General features: G+C 35.9%; 1 protein-coding gene across 2 annotated transcripts; it reads left to right on the top strand.

The window, feature by feature from the left end:
• The first annotated feature begins 6,101 nt into the window (after positions 1-6,101).
• On the top strand, positions 6,102-10,260 carry LOC113062981 (ras-related and estrogen-regulated growth inhibitor-like protein). 2 transcript variants are annotated; one of them, XM_026233111.1, is made up of 5 exons: positions 6,102-6,529; positions 6,644-6,700; positions 7,060-7,133; positions 8,584-8,732; positions 9,261-10,260. In XM_026233111.1, the coding sequence occupies exons 1-5, from the start codon at positions 6,478-6,480 to the stop codon at positions 9,544-9,546; spliced, it is 618 nt and encodes a 205-aa protein (XP_026088896.1). In that variant the 5' UTR covers positions 6,102-6,477; the 3' UTR covers positions 9,547-10,260. The 2 variants fall into 2 exon arrangements, with proteins under 2 accessions (XP_026088896.1, XP_026088889.1); XM_026233104.1 differs by having other exon boundaries at positions 6,155-6,529; positions 9,258-10,260.
• The last annotated feature ends 7,947 nt before the right edge of the window (positions 10,261-18,207 follow it).

Here is an 18,207-nt window from a genome sequence, read left to right as displayed (position 1 = left end):
GATTGGTTATTTATGTATATAAAGTTATATATGTATAAATTTATATTTACTTTTTAAATGTTTTTTCTGCACGATCTGACGACAAATCAAATTTAACTACAATAGGTGTAAAAATGTTTGTGTGTTTTTGTGAATATACATGTTAGTGAATGTGTCACTGCATAAATCTATGTAGATTATATGGTTAAAGATCGGCCTGGATTAAATAAATGAAGCATTTCCCCCAAATGATAGCTGCAGGTTTAGCATGTCAAATTATTATTACAATTTTTCATTTAATTTTAGTTTAATTTATTTATTTATATTGGCAGGAAGCACAAAGATAGTCATTGTATAATAAAATAGTCATTTTATTATATCAAGAGGTTTTTTTGAATGCTCTCCGAAGGGACAACGTATGCTGCAAAACTTCAAAAATACACTTCCCAAACTATCTTTTTCCCTTTTAAATTGGACACTGCCTTTATATAATATGCCACATATCATCTGGGAGACGGGAGGATTGTTCTCTGTTGGGAGTTCTGTTTGGAGAAAGGTTTGATGAATAGCACCAAAAATAGGTTATGACGGCAAAACGCCCTGCCTTTGTGAATGATCTTGTGATATTGCCGATAAGCAGAGTTTTTATATATCAGGCTCTCCATGGTTTTATTTGGGCTACTGCATTGCTACTGACGCTTTAGGTGAATCATATCAATTGGAACCAGTAAGAAGCAACCCTGGTCTGGCAATGAAAGCCCATCCAAATATTGCAAGACCTGTCTCTCCCTTGTTTTGTTGAGTATTCAGTGTCTAAAAACATCAGATGAGTCATGTGTGGTTTGTGAAGCTGGTTATGTCACAGCGCATGTATTTTTCTTTTGAGTGTGGTAATGACTGTCTAGTGCTTTGCATTATTTCTTTGAAATGTTTTTTACAAAGCATGATGTGAAATAATGGTACTTCTTATTGCAAGTGCTATGCAACCAAATGCTTGTGTTATTGGACTCTAAACAGAATTAAATCTCCTAACTGTGTAGCTTATTGATAGCTTAATTATGGTATTATGAATTTTCAGTCTATTCAGTTTCCTTTATCATCAGAAGAGTCACTTTTTGGGATTCTGTGTGAGAATGGTTATATAATGTTGAAATCATCAAGCGTAAACACATCTCACTTTCCAGTCCTAACTCCTCATGCTATTTTTACAAATGTTTGCAATGGCGTACAGCCTGTTTTTTGTCAAGATTAACATCCACATTTGTTAGTGTAGGCCGGCCGGGTGTATTGTTTGGGTATGAGTTGGTTTTTGTGGCTTCTGTTCAAATACAGGCTCCATGAGTGATTTTGCAACCGTGGTTTGAGCTGTTATATGGCGTAACAGAAAGTGGAAAAATTAAAAAATTTTCTTCTTCTTTTATGTTTATACAATTACATATTAAATTATATAAAATGCCACAATATTGACTATTGTGTCCACAAGATGTAATGTAATATTTTCTGTTTTCTTCTACTAGTAACCTTTTTGATTCCCCATGCCGAGAGGAAAACACTGAACCGTGACATTTGGACTAAATGGATTTTTGTGTATTACACTGGGACTCTGTAAAGCAGGTGCACATGAGCGTCATCGTGGATTGATCTTTGTATTCAATCTCACGGGTCATTGTGTGCTGGCTTCTGTTAACTCATTGGCTATGGATTTGCTATCCACCCCATAAAATGGCTTTCGTTGACAGAATGTTAAAAGAAGGAACCGTTAAGTTAGACAAAATGTGTTGCATCTTTCTTTGAATGTATTTTAAATAAGTGTCTTTAATTAATTCAGCCAATTAATAGTAATTGAAGTCACATTTTAAGTTAGTATCCATATATATTAACCACAATAAAAAATAATAGTTACTATATGTAGGCCTTTTATAATTGTCAAATCATGCAGCCTGTTTAGGAGCAATATACAACTTCCAACTATTGGACGATGAATAATAAAGAAATAAAATAAAAAACACCCTAGAGTTGCATTGAGGCGACATAGGCTCTTCAAACTAGCAGTAAGCATTAAAATTTATTTATTTATTAATATTCTGAATGAGATTTTGGCATTTTAAAATATTATTCGTTTATTATTTTAGTTTTAGTAATGTTAGTACTTCAGTGTAAACCTATGAAAAATGTTAATCAATAAATTCATTGACTTAATTTTTATAGTCGTGGTTAACAACAACACTGATAAGCAGCACCCACAATTTATTTAGAACATGTAAAAATCTAGTTACTAGTAATATAGTATATGTAATATGTAGAACATTATAATCTATTTTGTCACTTTTCAAGTATGCATCTTTTATTATTCCTATATTCCAGAGCTTTTAGAAAATTTCGAGCATTATATCAGTTTATTCACTTTTCTGACTGTTCAAGATCAAGCATCGCTATAAATATATATATAGTTTTTTTCATTTTCTGAAGTGTGTATAGATGTCATTGGAAACTGATTAAGGTTTAGAGCTGACTTTCTTTGGAAAATCTATATTCACAATTGTAAAATACAGAAATAAGGAACATCAGCTGAGCATAAATATTTATCTCCTCGACACGAGCCAACCTAGATATGAAATGGGCTTGTCAGGGCTGAGTGGTCAACTGGAAAATGTTACAGATATTGCTTCACTTTTGGGGAAAGTGATTCCATGTATGGCATATTAGCCTGTTGCTATGAGAGACACGCAGCCTTTGAGAATTCAGCATGTGACAGAAAGCCTGTTTTAAACATGTTGCCTAAATATAAACGGCCTTCTGTCTTCCCGCTTAACACTGGCAAAGTATTTTTCTTTTATTTCGAGTGGTGAATTGCTTTTTAATTGCCGCATATCATGTTCGTTGTTGATTGGCGTCGGTTTGGCCTTGTACATTTAGAACATTTTCAGACCATTTTTGCTTGTTTTGAATAGTCTGTGATCGCAACCCGTCCCTTCCTGATTGAATCTGATCCCTGTAGATCCAGAAGAAATGCACAGGATATATTCAGTCAAACTCTACACATATTAATCCACCTTAGTGAGGGAATCGCTCTGTTCTCTATAAGACACAATGGAAAGCAAAATCTTGGAAATGTAATAGAGAAATATGGATTTTGGGGGGGAAGAGTAATTTCAGTTCCTGGCTAGATGAAAATGAAGTCATAGATCAGTCAAAGGGTTTCTCTCAAAAGCAATGAGACTGATCAAAAGCCAATGAAGAATACAGAACGTGTTCAATTCCTCATCCTCCCTCTCCTTCACTTTCTTGCTGAACTTTAGGCCTCCTGAGCTTCACGCTCTACGTGGATTAGTCTGAAAAATATCCACAGAGCTAAAATGCCTCTGCTACTATGAATTGCCATTTTTCCTCAGATATTTTTAATTTAGAGACGTGCTTTCAAGTTCTGGCCAAACCAAACGAAAGCCTCAGACATTCCCCAAGAGCTTCCTTACCTAGAAGTCCGGATTTGCACGTTTTGCATATTAACCTTAATTTCCTTTTTTTTGTTTTATCCTTTGATTCTGTTTGTTTAGCATTTTTAAAACAAAACATTGCTGATGTGATACATTGTTAATTCGGCAGTCTCCATTGATTCAAGCAGTGAGCTCGCTAGATGAGTCTAACATAAAGCAGGCTATGTTGAGAATATCATGCTACAGTTGTCCAGTATGCAAATTGTTTTGTATGCATACAACACCCAGGTGACTACATTGGTTTGCTGGCATTTCATACTGAATATAGCCAGAATGTACAAACTAATCCTGCACATTAGTGTCTGTCAAAATAAAGTGTTTTTCTGGTTAAGCCATGTGTTGCAACACCAAAGAAGCCGATGATATTTCATAACTCAGTCATGACAACAGCTTTAACAAGATGTTCCGTTCAAATAGCAAACAAAGCATTATAAATCATGAACAGGTCCCTATTATATGTCCTGTATGTGCACTCTTGAAGATAAACAGCACAACTTTGCTTTTAGAGGTATCCAGGCGGGCTTCAGCTGATTGGCCTTAAGTCATTTTCACATATTTCGATCTGAGAAGAATTGTACCAGATTCAGGTATAATCCACCTTGATTAATGCTTCACGGAAAGAACACAAGAAACTCTGGCAATCAAGGCCCTACACCCCATTTGTTATATATATTTAGAAAAAACACTGTACTGTAATAGCATCCATCCATGTATTTATTTCAGGTTTAAGCAATGTCTTTGTAATTTGTTTCAAAGCCACAATCTTAATTTCTCTCTCTCTCTCTCTCTCTCTCTCTCTCTCTCTCTCTCTCTCTCTCTCTCTTTCTCTCTCTCTCTCTTTCTCTCTCTCTCTCTCTCTCTCTCTATCTCTCTCTCTATATATATATATATATACATATATATATATATATATATATATATATATATATATATATATATATATATATATATATTAAAGGGCACCTAATATGCCCTTTTTACAAGATGTAATATAAGTCTCAGGAGTCTCCAGAATGTGTCTGTGAAGTTTCAGCTCAAAATACCCCACAGATCATTTATTTACTAAACTAAACTCTCTTTCATGTCTTATTGCGCTTAAACTTTCAAATACACATGTTTATGTAAAAAAAAACGCATAAGTTACAAAAACAATTATGTCACAGAAAAATATGTTTATATTAGACCTGTGTGTTAAGTGACAGAAGCGTAATATACAATACCTACTGCTGTCTACGCTGTTAATATGACAATAAAATAAAAACAGAAAACTGTCCGCTTTTTTCTGTATCTCTACTAAGGAGACATTTCTTACTTTTAAATGCTCTTGAAGATTAACATTATGTATTGTGTGTTTGTGGGGTCTCTGCTAATACGGCAGTGATCGTCAACAGTCGTGGGCGGGGCTTGTAAAATGTGATGTCACATTTTATAGATTCTGCGATCAGCTTGTTCTGAGACTGCTTATGATTTACGGGGTTTAAAAAGAGGAGCAGGTGGATCTTTACCATTATAGGGTGGTTATGTACACACACTGCCAACACTTGCCAAATTTATATCCTAACAACATGTAAAAGTGAATCATATTTTAATATATCACATTATATGTCCTTTAATAATGAAGAATCTTTTTTAAGAATGATGTTTTACAGGTACATGCGACCATCTGTTGTGATAAACACAAGAAGCATTTCTGAGTGTGCTTTGCTCCAATCATGAATCCATAATCACATCCAGGCTCTGCTATCACTGATTACATTGTTGTTATAATAGCTCTTGATAAGTGATCCACTTGCAACAAACAGCAGCTGTGCCAACACTGAAATTAATATGCATTTGTTTCTCAACCCATCAGATTGGCTTGTTGATAAGTAAACTTCTGTATGAGATAATGTGACAGATATGCTTTAAACCACATTCGGCTGCTAAATGTTGTTTATAATATGTGAGTCATTATGTGGGAGGCCACCTTATGTAACAGATCCACATATACACACAATCAGTGAAGGTCCAAACAACACCCACAGACCGCACAGACCTCACAATTAGTAAAGCTGTTTGCTTCAGCCAAAGCTAGTGTGACATTGTATTTAAGATGTAACTATTATTGCATTCACAATTAACCCCCACATCTATTAATGGCAAATTGTGCATGATAATATTTTAGATCCCTTAATCCAATTAAATACCTAGAATTAACAACTAGCTACCTAACTATTACTAAACATCAATTTATGAGTTTATTAAGAGGAAAGTTGCAGTTAATAGTCAGTGGTCAGTTGTGGTCCCCAAACTAAAGTGTGACCTTTTTTTGTTTTAATAAATCCATTATTCAAAATGTATAAACCCCTTGTTGTTTGCTATATATTATTTATAGTTATTATAATATCATTGATTAATCAGACTCAGAAATAAGGCAAGGCTGTATATAGGTCTATATATGATTTTTATAAAACTCTTATTGTTTAAGTTTGCATTCATTATTATTTAAAAGTGATTTTTCTTGTTGTTCTGAATATAGCTTTTTTTAAAGGTTATGGAGTGTTTTTGTTGTTGCTGTTGTTTTTCATAATAGTAGGCCATAGCATAATGGTTGTTGCATATTTCAGATAAGAATAACATGTTGATGATTTACTACAACCATGAATTAAATGGTACAGCAAACTGAAAAAAAAAACACATCCAAGAAAGTGCAGCCTCTTTCAGCCGTCCACATACATCAGATCCTGCGATGTTTTGGCTCCAGCTGCGCGTTGCGTCACCGCGACGTCAGAGTCGTATGAATGCTCGAGCCGAGAGCAGCGTTGGAGAGGCAGAGTCTTGCCTGATAAACACCTGATCAACACTGCTCTGAACGACCAGAGGATGCTTCAGTCAATTCTTGCGTTCATTCTGCACTGTTTTAAAAGCGTCCCGCGCAGTGACTGAAATGTGGAGCGTGCGTTAAACGCATTCGACGCGTTTGAGTTTCATTCCTTCTCGACTTTAACTGTTTCTACGAATCATAATGAATGACATAAAAGTTGCAGTTCTAGGATCCGAGGGTGTCGGGAAATCAGGTATGTGTATTTTTATACATTATATCTACGTGTGTGTATATTACACAATTTGCTAAATGTGCAAATTACAAAAAGAATATGTTTCATATTTTTTCTTCTTCTTTACATTTACAGCACTTATTGTTCGATTTCTAACCAGGCGATTTATTGGTGAATATGCATCATCATCAGGTGGGCTATTTGTGATATTGTTTTCATATTGCTGCATTTTTAATACTTGTGTTCATAGAGGGTCTATTGGTTGGAGAAGTGTGCAGGACTGATTAGGTATATGGTGGGGGTAACAAAATGTTTGCAAAATCAGTGACTGAAAAGTTCAGTAATCTGCTTTTCTGGTATTTTGTGTAATTTTGACTGCCTGTTTTTATATCTCGATGTTTGTGAGACCACCCAGCAATGCTCTACAAGAGCATTGGCACTAATGGGCGCAGTGCCAAGTAGGCTACACAAAGCATGCCAGTGAATCACGGCAGTTTACTGTATGTGCAGGAATCTTTTCTATCTGATGTGATCTGTTCTTGCCTTTACAGAGTGCATCTACAGAAAGCGCATGTCTATTGATGGAAAACAGCTTAATCTCGAACTGTATGACCCATGTTCTCAGGTATGTGGATAATATGCAACTGTAATTACACTACTGTAGTAGTAATCAAGGCAGTGCCTTCATAAAGCGCCATATGGTTTAGTGTGCTAAAGTGAGCATGACTGACTGTGCATATTCCAGTGATCTTTCTTTAAGATTACTTAACCTTTGCCTGTTTATACAGTAAATGTAGACCAAATTTCATTGCTTCTGTGTGTTGTATATGTATATGGATTTTAATGTAAGCAGCCCAATTCATAGACTTGAATCGTTTAGACATTTTCCAGATACCTTTGCATCATCAAAAGCAAAAAGGGTTAACCTACTAACTATTAGTGTGTATCCAGAAGAAAGCCAGTATCGTTTATTTTACTGGCGTTAATGAGTATTGCAGACTTGTGGGTCTCTCTGCCTTATATAATCTTTCCGCAAGCTCCAGACACAGCTAGCAGTGTATAATGCACCATTCAGCCCTGCTCAGGACTGTAAAGCTATATTAGCCCTGAACACTTATATTATTATTTGGAAATAACCCTTATATAACCACAAAAGAGTGAAGTAATATGAGAGGAAGTGTGTATTTTAAAAATACTTTTTTCCTTCCTGAGCCTAATATATATATCATTAATGTGGTTAAAATGATGAAAGTCGAGGATGAGTGCATTTACATCTTGGATTAAATCCAATTATTTTATCAGTCTGTTGCCCATTATGTGATTGGATACCATCTGTGCCTCTTGGGGGTCCAGTTGATTATCCTGACTTTCCTCATAATCCCATTTACTCATACTGCTGGTTTAATATAAGATAAGCTTAACTGACAGTATTTGTGGCATAAATGTAGATTACTAGGAAAAATGATTTGGTCTTGTCCCTGGTTTTCTCTTTAGAAACAGTATGGGGCCAATTATAGTTTGCCCGAAATTTAACATTTGCTGAAAATGAACCCACCTTGCCATCCAAGATGTAGATGAGTTTGTTTCTTCATTGGAACACACTTGAAGAAATTTAGCATTGCATCACTTGCCCTCAAGTGGATCCACTGCAGTGAATGTGTGCCGTCAGAATGAGAGTCCAAACAGCTGATAAAAACACCACAATAATACACAATACCACCCTAGTCCATCAATGAATGTCTTGTGAAGTGAAAAACTGCATGTTTGTAAGAAACCAATCCATCATTAAGACTCTTTTTAACTTCAAAGCATTGCTTCCTATATATAATATTGCAATCTCCTGTTAAAAAAAAAAAAAAAAAATTATCTTTTCTGAATCAGGTGAGAAATATGCACAGATCAAGTACAGTTTAAAAGCAAAAATATTCCAAACCTGTTTTAAAGAAATATACCGGGATTTTGATGTGAGAGGACAATAGCGGATAGATTTGTTGTCACTAGAGAAAGCATTATTATGGATTATGGAATATATTTGTTTTGTAAAACATATTTGGATGTGTGATTTCTTTGTGCAGCCATGCGAGGGGAAGTCCACACTCAATGAGCAGATCCACTGGGCCGATGGCTTTGTGGTCGTTTACGACATCAGCGATCGTTCCTCCTTCCTCACGGCCAAAGCCATAGTGCACCTGATCCGAGAGCTTCACCTGGGAGGATCTAAAAGGTAGCGGCCCATCTGAGTTTCACAACAACACCCTCAGGCAGCAGAAGATGTGTCTATTTCTGTCCATATATTAGTGTTGCTCTTATGTTGGGTGTCCATTATTCACCAGCTTTGATTCCCATTGAGGAGGATTGTTGAATTGAGTGTGTGGGCAGTGCTGATGGGCGAATGAGCTGGTGACTCAGCGATTCATTGAAAAACATCTATTTTTAGTTTAGCCTTGGCTATTGTGAAATTTCCAATGATTAAGTAGATGCATTTGAGGTAAATTCACATTATAGAAGAAATAAGTGGAATATTTTTATTGTAGTCTATTCACATTGACATTTATTTGTTTATTCATAATTTCTATGCTTTCAGGCTGTTCTTTCTGCTCCTTTTACTTTGGTTGTAGTAAATTAAGCATTGCCAGTTATCTTAATCTGATCAACAACATTCATAGGAATTTAGATATCTGATAAAGCTATATTTTAGTAAGTAGAAAATAGTGAAACATCTTCATTGATGTTTTTACCCTTGTGACAGCAGGGACGCAGACTCTGTGATTTTCCTGGTGGGCAATAAGCAAGACTTGTGCCACATGCGGGAAGTGGACAGGGAAGAAGGCCAGAAGTTGGCGTCCGAGGGCCGCTGTCAGTTCTATGAGTTGTCTGCTGCGGAGCACTACCAGGAGGTGGTGCTCATGTTCTCTAAGATCGTGCGCAATGCCAGTCTGGGAGGCAAGGCAAAGGAGCGTCGCCGTCGTCCTAGCGGTTCGAAATCCATGGCCAAACTCATCAATAACGTCTTCGGAAAACGACGGAAATCTGTTTAAAATGAACTTGGACAATTGCTACAGGACTGGCATTTGAGATGTGTCAAATTTGTTTATATACTGTAGTTCCTCACCGCTTTTTGTTGATGCCGTGTCTTGGCCACACAGTCATTACCTGGTGAAATCTCATGAAACATATCAAGAACATGGACATTTTTCACCTTAAAGTCAAAAGAAAACAAAAACTTTCTTAGCTTCAAGAAAATGAAGCCTGTTTTAGAACCGTTTTGCATTGCAACAATATTTTCTTGACATTTACCTCATCATTTCTCATTACCGTAATGGAAATGAGAATCACATTGCATTGTGGCAATGATATAATGTTTCAGTTGTCAACATTTAATGTCATGGTGGAAAACATTTAAAATAGGTTTAATTGTATTAATGCAAAATACAGTATCCTAATCGGTGTATAGCTGCACATCTCTGCTTTTTGCCTTAAATGTTTCACTTCTTAGGATGTTTAAATGTCACCTAAGGTGATATTTCAGCTTAAAGGACTTGCAAAAGTGCCAAGTCAAAGTCAACCCTGAGGTTGTGAAATATAGGTTAGCTTGCTATGTACGCAGATCAAATGTTTCTTGTGTAATTTAATCACTTTCTACATGTACGATGTGAGCAACGAAGTGTCATATGACATTTATGGGCTTTGAAATATATTCAAATTCCTGTAAAACAAAAACAGCTGTGCATTAAAATGCGACAATTTTGACCTAGCCTTTTTTCCTTTTTGTAGGAATGGACATCTAAAGGTATTTTGTTTAGTCAAAACTGGGAAGCCAATGGCCTGACCAGAAAATAAGTGATCGGTATGCAGTATTGAATAGTTTTTCTGAAATGTTCACCAGAATGGCATTAACTTTAATGTTACACAACAGAATTGCTTCAGGTAGCAAGTTGTAGTTACAGTGAAGAGATAATAACGAACAGACTTGAGGTTTTGGAAAGCATCAATAAAATGTAAAATGAGTCATTTAGCTGGTTTTATTTTTTTTCTACAAATTACCAGATGCATAGTACATGATATATTGTACATTACTTTTTTAATAGAATGCTTGCACACTACTGTTTACTTTTTACTATTTTTTTTTTTACTATTTTTTTACTATTAAAACATTTTTTTTAAGTAGTAAATTGGTGGTGTAAAATATCAGTTGATGTTGCTTCTGGTTCTTTCCTCACACTGGTAAAGGTAAAAAACACAACTTTTTTGTTGACCCTTTAGACGTCCGGCCAACATCCAGCATGACGTTTTCCAACAACAGTAAGTTATGCTGAGTAATATTTGAGAGCCAGACTGTGGATTGAGTCTCTCTAGTTCTCATACCTGCAGAAGCTAAAACGAGAAACCCCTTATCAATATAGGGGAGAGGGGCAGATGGCTGTTTGTACAGCATTGATTCCAAAGGAGATATGAAAACACAAGGTGGTATGCTTATGAGGGTCTTGTCATCACATACTGATTCCTGGATAAACACTCTTGAACAGCTAAACATGCTGGGAATTTCACTTTTAGCTCATGTTTTGCAAACTCCCTATTCTTTTGGGGAGATGAACAATGGTTATTTCTTCCTGTTAATATCTATACATGTTTTTCAACTTAGCGTTATTTTCTTCAAGTTGGACAGCTTTGCTGGGCCTGTCAGACAATCAGAATTTAGTGTTACAGTTTGTGTGAGACTTGTAGTGTTCATCTGTTGTCTGTTTCAAAATTGTTACTTTCGAAGGGCCAGTTTTTGTTTGAAAATGGCCTTCAGAGTCAAATTTATCCTGTTTGGAATACAGCAGAATGATGCCATTGTAGCGCCTCTAGTGTCCCCAAGAGGGACTGCAATCTGTTTGTTTGAGTGCCTCAGTTTGGCCATAGTGGCCAAAGGCAATAGTGTAAGTTGGGAAGAGGGAACCTGTTTATCCAAACAAAGGTTGATGAGGTAAGTGTTAAAAATAAGTTTGTAAGTCTTTATTTACACCATTCTGCTACCTGTCACTAGTTGTGCAGATATTCCTCACATTACCTTTAAATTTAACATACTTTGGCTTCTCTGTTTGCCTGCTGTATTGTAACACCTGATTTTGTATATACTACCTTAATAATATTAATTTAAATAGCTAATTTAACACTGTATTCACTGTTTGAAATAAGGGGTAAGGTTAGGACTATGTATGTTTGACAGGAATTGTTCATCATCATAAACCGTCACGTGATAAGAATTGCATCAACTCACCTCAGTGTTGCTTTGTTAATCGCAGCTTTTAGATCTTACTATGCAGCTCCTTTTAAATCATCTTAATACTCTGTTTTTATTTTGTTGCACTGTCAACAACAGAAAAGAAAAGAAACCTGCTGTCATAACTCAAACTTATCCTCCCACCTTAAGCTCCTTTAAATTTTGTGACATTATGAATAACATTGTTTACCACGCCATGTTCTCGTATCTTCATTCACCCAGTAAAGCAGATGGTAGGCTACAGGTGGAGGAGAGGCCATGGAGTGGATGGGTGGAAGGATGAGCAGCAGAAGAATCAAAAGAAAGGTGTTGCTGGAAAGCAAGCGACCGGTTCTGAGAGATTTGCCGTTTATCAGGTATTCTTGGCAAACGTTGGCTCTTCAGCCAATCCTCAACACCTGACCAACACAAATCACAGCCCGGGTCGGTCATGTGCTTCAGGTAAATAAAGCCGCTTTTAATATGCTACAAATATCTCATGTCAGTGTCGAATTTGTTAAAAATTTCTTTGAGATCATGATTATTCCATAAGCAGGAGTATCAATGCATATTTGTGGTACTTATTTAAGAACAATTTTGATGCTAATGCAAAGTACAAATTTGAATATCGAGTCAATCCTATGTTTAGTTTTCATGCACATGTAATCAGTCTCTCATTAACGTGTGTACACAAGCCATGTTAATGAAAGTTAGGACTGATTAGCCATTAATTAACAGCACATCCGCTGGAAATCAGTCTGAGGTGATTTGACTGGGAACCCATACACTTCTGGACTGTTAATGTAAAGAGAGACGGGAAATTGTGTTTTCATTTCCACCGTCACTGCAACTTGCGTGTACTCTTACAAAAACAAGACATTGCCTGAGAAGGAGATGGAAAGAAAGTGCCATGCACACCATAAACCATAATAGCTGAAAGCTAATTCATAACTGAGCCAAGGGATTGCCTTACAGCGGCAGGCTGGAATCTCTTTGATGAGGCCAGTGGAATAAAAGTCTAACATATGGATCTGATTAGCAGAGGAGAAAATGATTCTTTGATTCATATCTGCCTGAGGCTTGAGTTCAGTGTGTTGTGATACTGATGTTATAGTGTTAATCTTTGCACTGTGTTTTTAAATGCATCCTGTTCTGTCTGGATGAATGGGGCAACACATTTTGCCCTCCACATCAAAAAGATTGGACGTTGTTGTAAACTTTTATTGACCCACATTTAATGCATTTATGTATGTTGCACTGGCGGCATGAGAAGCCATGAGATATATTAAGTTCAGTGGGAGGGTGATTTGTTTAAGACATATTATCACATTAGCGCACGTGTATGGAACGCAAAAGAATACGCGCTTTCTGCATGCTCACATGACAATAAGAAGATTGAGAGCATGGTGGGGAATACACAGCGAGATTACAGATTCTTTCACTGTATAGTGCTATTAAATTTATAGCGTAATGATGCTTACATGCTTCAAAGTTCACATAGAAGCTAGCTTTACACGGTTTCTAGCTGGATGAAACTGGGTATTTAGGATTAGTAGCAGTGTTAAAGTGGTTGTTCATCTACTAAACTTTACCTAAAAGCAGGTGAGACCTTGTCAGAAACGAGAGGTCAAAGTTTGGCTGGTTGGCACAGCCAACTAAAATTAGCAGTGATGTAATTTTCACTTATTTATGAATTATTATTAACTCGTTTTTGCAAGCAACATAAATATTTCCTCAAATTCATTACATTACAGTAGAATAGATGATGTTTTGCCAGTGCCTATTTTTTGGAAAGCTCTTAAAAACATTAAATTATGGTATGGCTTTCAATTTTGTGTGTGTGTGTGTGCGTGTGTGTGTGTACTTTTGACTTCACAGTGGAGGAAATTTGTGACAAAATATCATAGACTTTGATCAAATAAACACACATCAACAAAAACAACAACAAGAAAGGAAAGTTTTTCTCTTCCCTTTTTAATATTGATATACCATTTTTATACACACAAACACACCGTAAATATAAATATGCTAAATATGTATTTTAACAGCATATATACATGTGTGTCTGTAGATGCATCAAATATAAAAATGAATAAAAATAGTATTAATATAGTTGAAATATCTCATTTAAAATATTAAAATATTTTTAAAATATAATTTTTTTATTTGTTTGTTTTTTTCCATGTTCGTGAACAGACAAAATCTAAATCTATGACTTATTTTTTATGACCCACTAGCAGTTAAAAGTGAGCACTGACCCAGTTGAATGGCCCGAATTGTTTCTAAATATTCTTTTAAAAACTACAACATAGTTCTACAGTGCATCTTCAGTTTGATTTGAAACCTTAACAGACCTGATTTTATTTACAGGCAACCCTAAAACACTTTTACATCTAATGCCACTCAGGTTTAAAGGTAAGATTTGGCTCCAGCTGCGTTTCAAAACTACACTGACGGGAAGCGAGTGCAAAGATGGCACAGATAACCCAGCTGCAACTGGAGCGTACTGCCCCAGCCACACACACATCCAGACTGCAGGTGTGTGTGCTCTCGCCCAGCTGCTATGGTGGATTTAACCCAGCTCAGGTATGCTGCCTGGGAATGTAGCAGAGTATACAGAGGACGCCTGTAGATTTGAACTTGAGATTTCATTGAATGCCGTTGGTGGAGATACTAGGTCTTTGTTGAGGTCGAGGTGCATTTTGATTTCTAAATAACTCAGTTTAGGTAAACCAATCATGTAAGCTGGTTATGTAAGTATTTGTGTTGAAGAGGCCAAAGAGTTACTGGAGCTAAGGTGTGTGCTGTCCTATCCAATTCTGCCATCCCTGCCAAGTCTCCTTAGGACACAAAGTTTACTTTCTGGAGACCTTGTGGGACTCTATTCTTCTCCGGGCCCTGAGCAGGGGGAGGCAACAGTACAGAGATTATAACAACCCACTCGCACCCATCAAGATAATATTCTGTTCCATTCCAGGCTAAAATGAGTGGCGTTGAACAATAATAGTGGCGTTGAATCTGGGCGTTTCATAGACAAAGGGTTATTTTGGCACGCATTATTTCACATTTATGTAAAAAACATAACTACGGTTTTATGTTTTGAGTTTTATTGAAGAATTTGAATCAGATCATTTGATAAATATTCTTCATTTGTTTGGATTAAACAAATATGTGAAAAATGCCTGGTTGCATAATGGAATGTAGGCTCACTGATAGAAATCTGGAGAACCTCAAAGCCTCAGTTTGTTCGTGAAAAGTCACTCACTTTCGTCCTTGTAAACACACAAGAGAACAAATCATATACATAATAGTCCTCGTTCCATCTCCTTTTACGCTAAAGATAAACATTATAGTGTAATACTGTAGGCAAAAATTATGACAGCAAATACATAAAAACGTACAATTTTAATTTTGTTAAAAAATGAAATTATTTTTAGAATTTTACTTGTATGACATCCTAAAGATTCCACTAAGAAAAAAAATAGAACTCGAAGTAGGCTACTTACAGTAACACTGATAACTGAAACGCAAAAAAGCGCCTGTTCCGTTTGTGTGAAACAATCGCGGATGGATACGAGAGACGTGAAAGTAGTGCCAGTTTTAGTAACACGGATAAGCGATCTGATCTAACATGTGGACGATATGTTGTCCTGTTTTAATTCATTTGATCGTTAAGTATTTTACATTTTTATGAACATTGCGATGTATATTATGTGACTATAAATTGATACAATTACCAAAAACACAATTGTGATGTATATTATGTGACTATAAGTTGATACAATTGCCAAAAAAAAAAAACAATTGCGATGTATATTATTTGACTATAAGTTGATACAATTGCCAAAAAAGTATTAACCCAGCAAACGCAGAACGTTGGTTCCTGTTTGGTTACTTTACTTTAGGGGAGCGTTCTTTTTAGGTTATATTTTTTTTTGCAACCATAAAATAACGTTCCCAGAATGTTGCACGGTGGTTATTATTGAATAACTTACAAATAAGACACTTAAATAGTTTAAATATAACACTGTTTTAGAAATGAAAGGGTTGGTTGAGGTAAAATAAAAGGTTTAATAGATTAATATCCTGTCATCTAGCTAGTAGCCTAATGACAATCATTTTAACTGAAGCTTAAAAAGTTTTCAACTATGTTTTGTACCTACTGTACAGAGTAACTGTAGATCAATGACTGTTCACTCTGTTTTATATCATACAGACACAGATAATCTACTGGTTTAGGGTTATGTTATTAATAATCTCTTTCCAGTATTTATCATATCTATCATGCATGATAAGCCTTATCTTTGATAAATGAAAACTTGGCATGTTCATTTAAAAGTGATCATAGCTGCATTTTTCATATGATCCTCACTTCTGAGAGGTAAACTCACTGTTGGCAGTGTTTCGAACACTTAAGGGCACTTAAGGAAGAACACATATGTCCTACTTCCATTTTGTCTGAATGCCAGTGACATCCTAAGTGCACTTCTGGCATTAGCCTACCGAACAATCACAGCTTCACAGATTCGAACATCTTCCACGTTTCATTGTCTGTAAACCGTTTAAGTGGAATGTAAGTCTAGAAATCAGTGGCTGACACATCTGATAGATGGAAGAAAACTATATTAACTACAGTTTTTGCCTACTCTTATGTCGTTCTTGGGCCTATTCTTGTCTATTACAGAAGATTCACATCCAGTATATAGCATCTATATTTGTGGAATGTATTAGTTCAGCCTACTCTTTAAAATAAAGTCTTCTCGCTGGCATTAATAGTTTCAATGAGGAACTTTTGACATGGAACCGCCATTGTACTGAAATGTTCTCCATAGTTTTGATTAATAAAATGTTCTTTAGACTACAAAAAGAACTGCTTATTTAAAAAACTATTCACTGAAATGTTATTTTGAGTACCTAAAATAGTTCTTCAATGGTATCACTATGATGACCCCCCGACCCTTTATTTTTAAGATAATGCCCTGAGCTAGAAATTTGATTGCCATTATTGTGGAGCTTTCTTGGATTTCTTTTTAGTTTTTGTGGTTTACAGCTTAGCTTTGACAAGTGTCCTCGGCTGTCCTGGTTTAATTGTGGATAAGTGTGTCAGGACCAAAGCACTACTCTCCTGGTTACGGTTAAGACCCTTTTGACACATACTGCTGGAAAAAAGTGAGTCATTGGTCGGATTCAGTTTTCTGCTGGTGTAATTTTCTACAATCAACAAAGAAATCTTGTTTCAAATTTATAAGAATGAAAGGATTTGGCCGGTGTGTGACATTTCTTTCCTCCACTTCAGACCAGCTTGGCCTATATTCCATGCTGTTGTTTATATATCTCATTCAGTCAAAGCACAGAGTTGTCAGCCCTAATCACTGTTTTCTTAAATTTTCAGCCACGGTTCACCGTTGTTCCATATATTTACTATAACAGGTGATCTCATCACAGAGAAGCGATGCATGTGACATGATTGTTTTTAAAGGTGCAATTTCTGACAATGCATCCCTAGCCGAAATAATAAACGATTAAATTACTGTAAAACACTGAACCTATAGGGAAAGTCTCAGATTACTTGTTGGTATTCTGATAAGATTATTGAGTTTATATTTTCAAAATATAGTAGCCTACATACTGTATACATTTATGTTACACAAGTTCAGTCAAAGTTTAGACTAAAGATGCTTCTGGACCCTTTTTAACAGTATTGCAAACATTTGATTGTAACTTCTAAGGTGACAGAATGATAGATGATAGGAAAGAGTATTTTAATTTTGTTTAATATATAAAAATCAAAGCTTTTGTGAAACCTGCATGGAAGTATCCAGGTAATTCCCGTCAAATCCCAAGATGCAACATGTTAGTGTCATAGATTCCTCTAATGTCCGGCCAGTACTTGAAAACAGGAGTATGTGCACCTGGGCTAGGTGTGGGTAGCCCTCATTCTGTTAATCGCAGGATTTTGAGACTGGGACAGTGTGTTGTCTGACCCTCATATAGACTAGCTGATCTGTACTGTGCATTTGGTTCATAAGTACAGTATGCAGGACAGAGACTCACACTCTGACTGTTACAGATCACGAGTCTTCATTTTCATTTCTCTTCAGCACAGTAGGTTTGAGGTCTAAAAAGGAGAAGAATTCTGGTTTAGTGAAAATATATAAAGAGTTTTGGGAATAATAGGTTTAAATGTGTTTAAATTAAACAGATTCACAAAAAGCATGCGAGTGAATGTTAGCTGTGCTTGCATAATATAGCTGTGCATCCTTTTAGTAATATGTGGCATTTATATTTAACATAAGTATATGTTTATAAAGAAAATGTTACCGCCATGTTGCACAGACATGTTATAATGGGGGGAAAAATATCTTTTTTTTTCAGGATCTTTTTTTTCAGGATTTTGGCATTATAGGTAAGCAAGAGTTGTTTATAGTTCTATGTAGGCTATATTTACATACAA

The sequence above is a fragment of the Carassius auratus genome, chromosome 4 (assembly GCF_003368295.1).
Source record: "Carassius auratus strain Wakin chromosome 4, ASM336829v1, whole genome shotgun sequence".
Lineage (NCBI taxonomy): Eukaryota > Metazoa > Chordata > Actinopteri > Cypriniformes > Cyprinidae > Carassius > Carassius auratus.
This window is presented reverse-complemented; position numbering and strand designations above follow the sequence as displayed.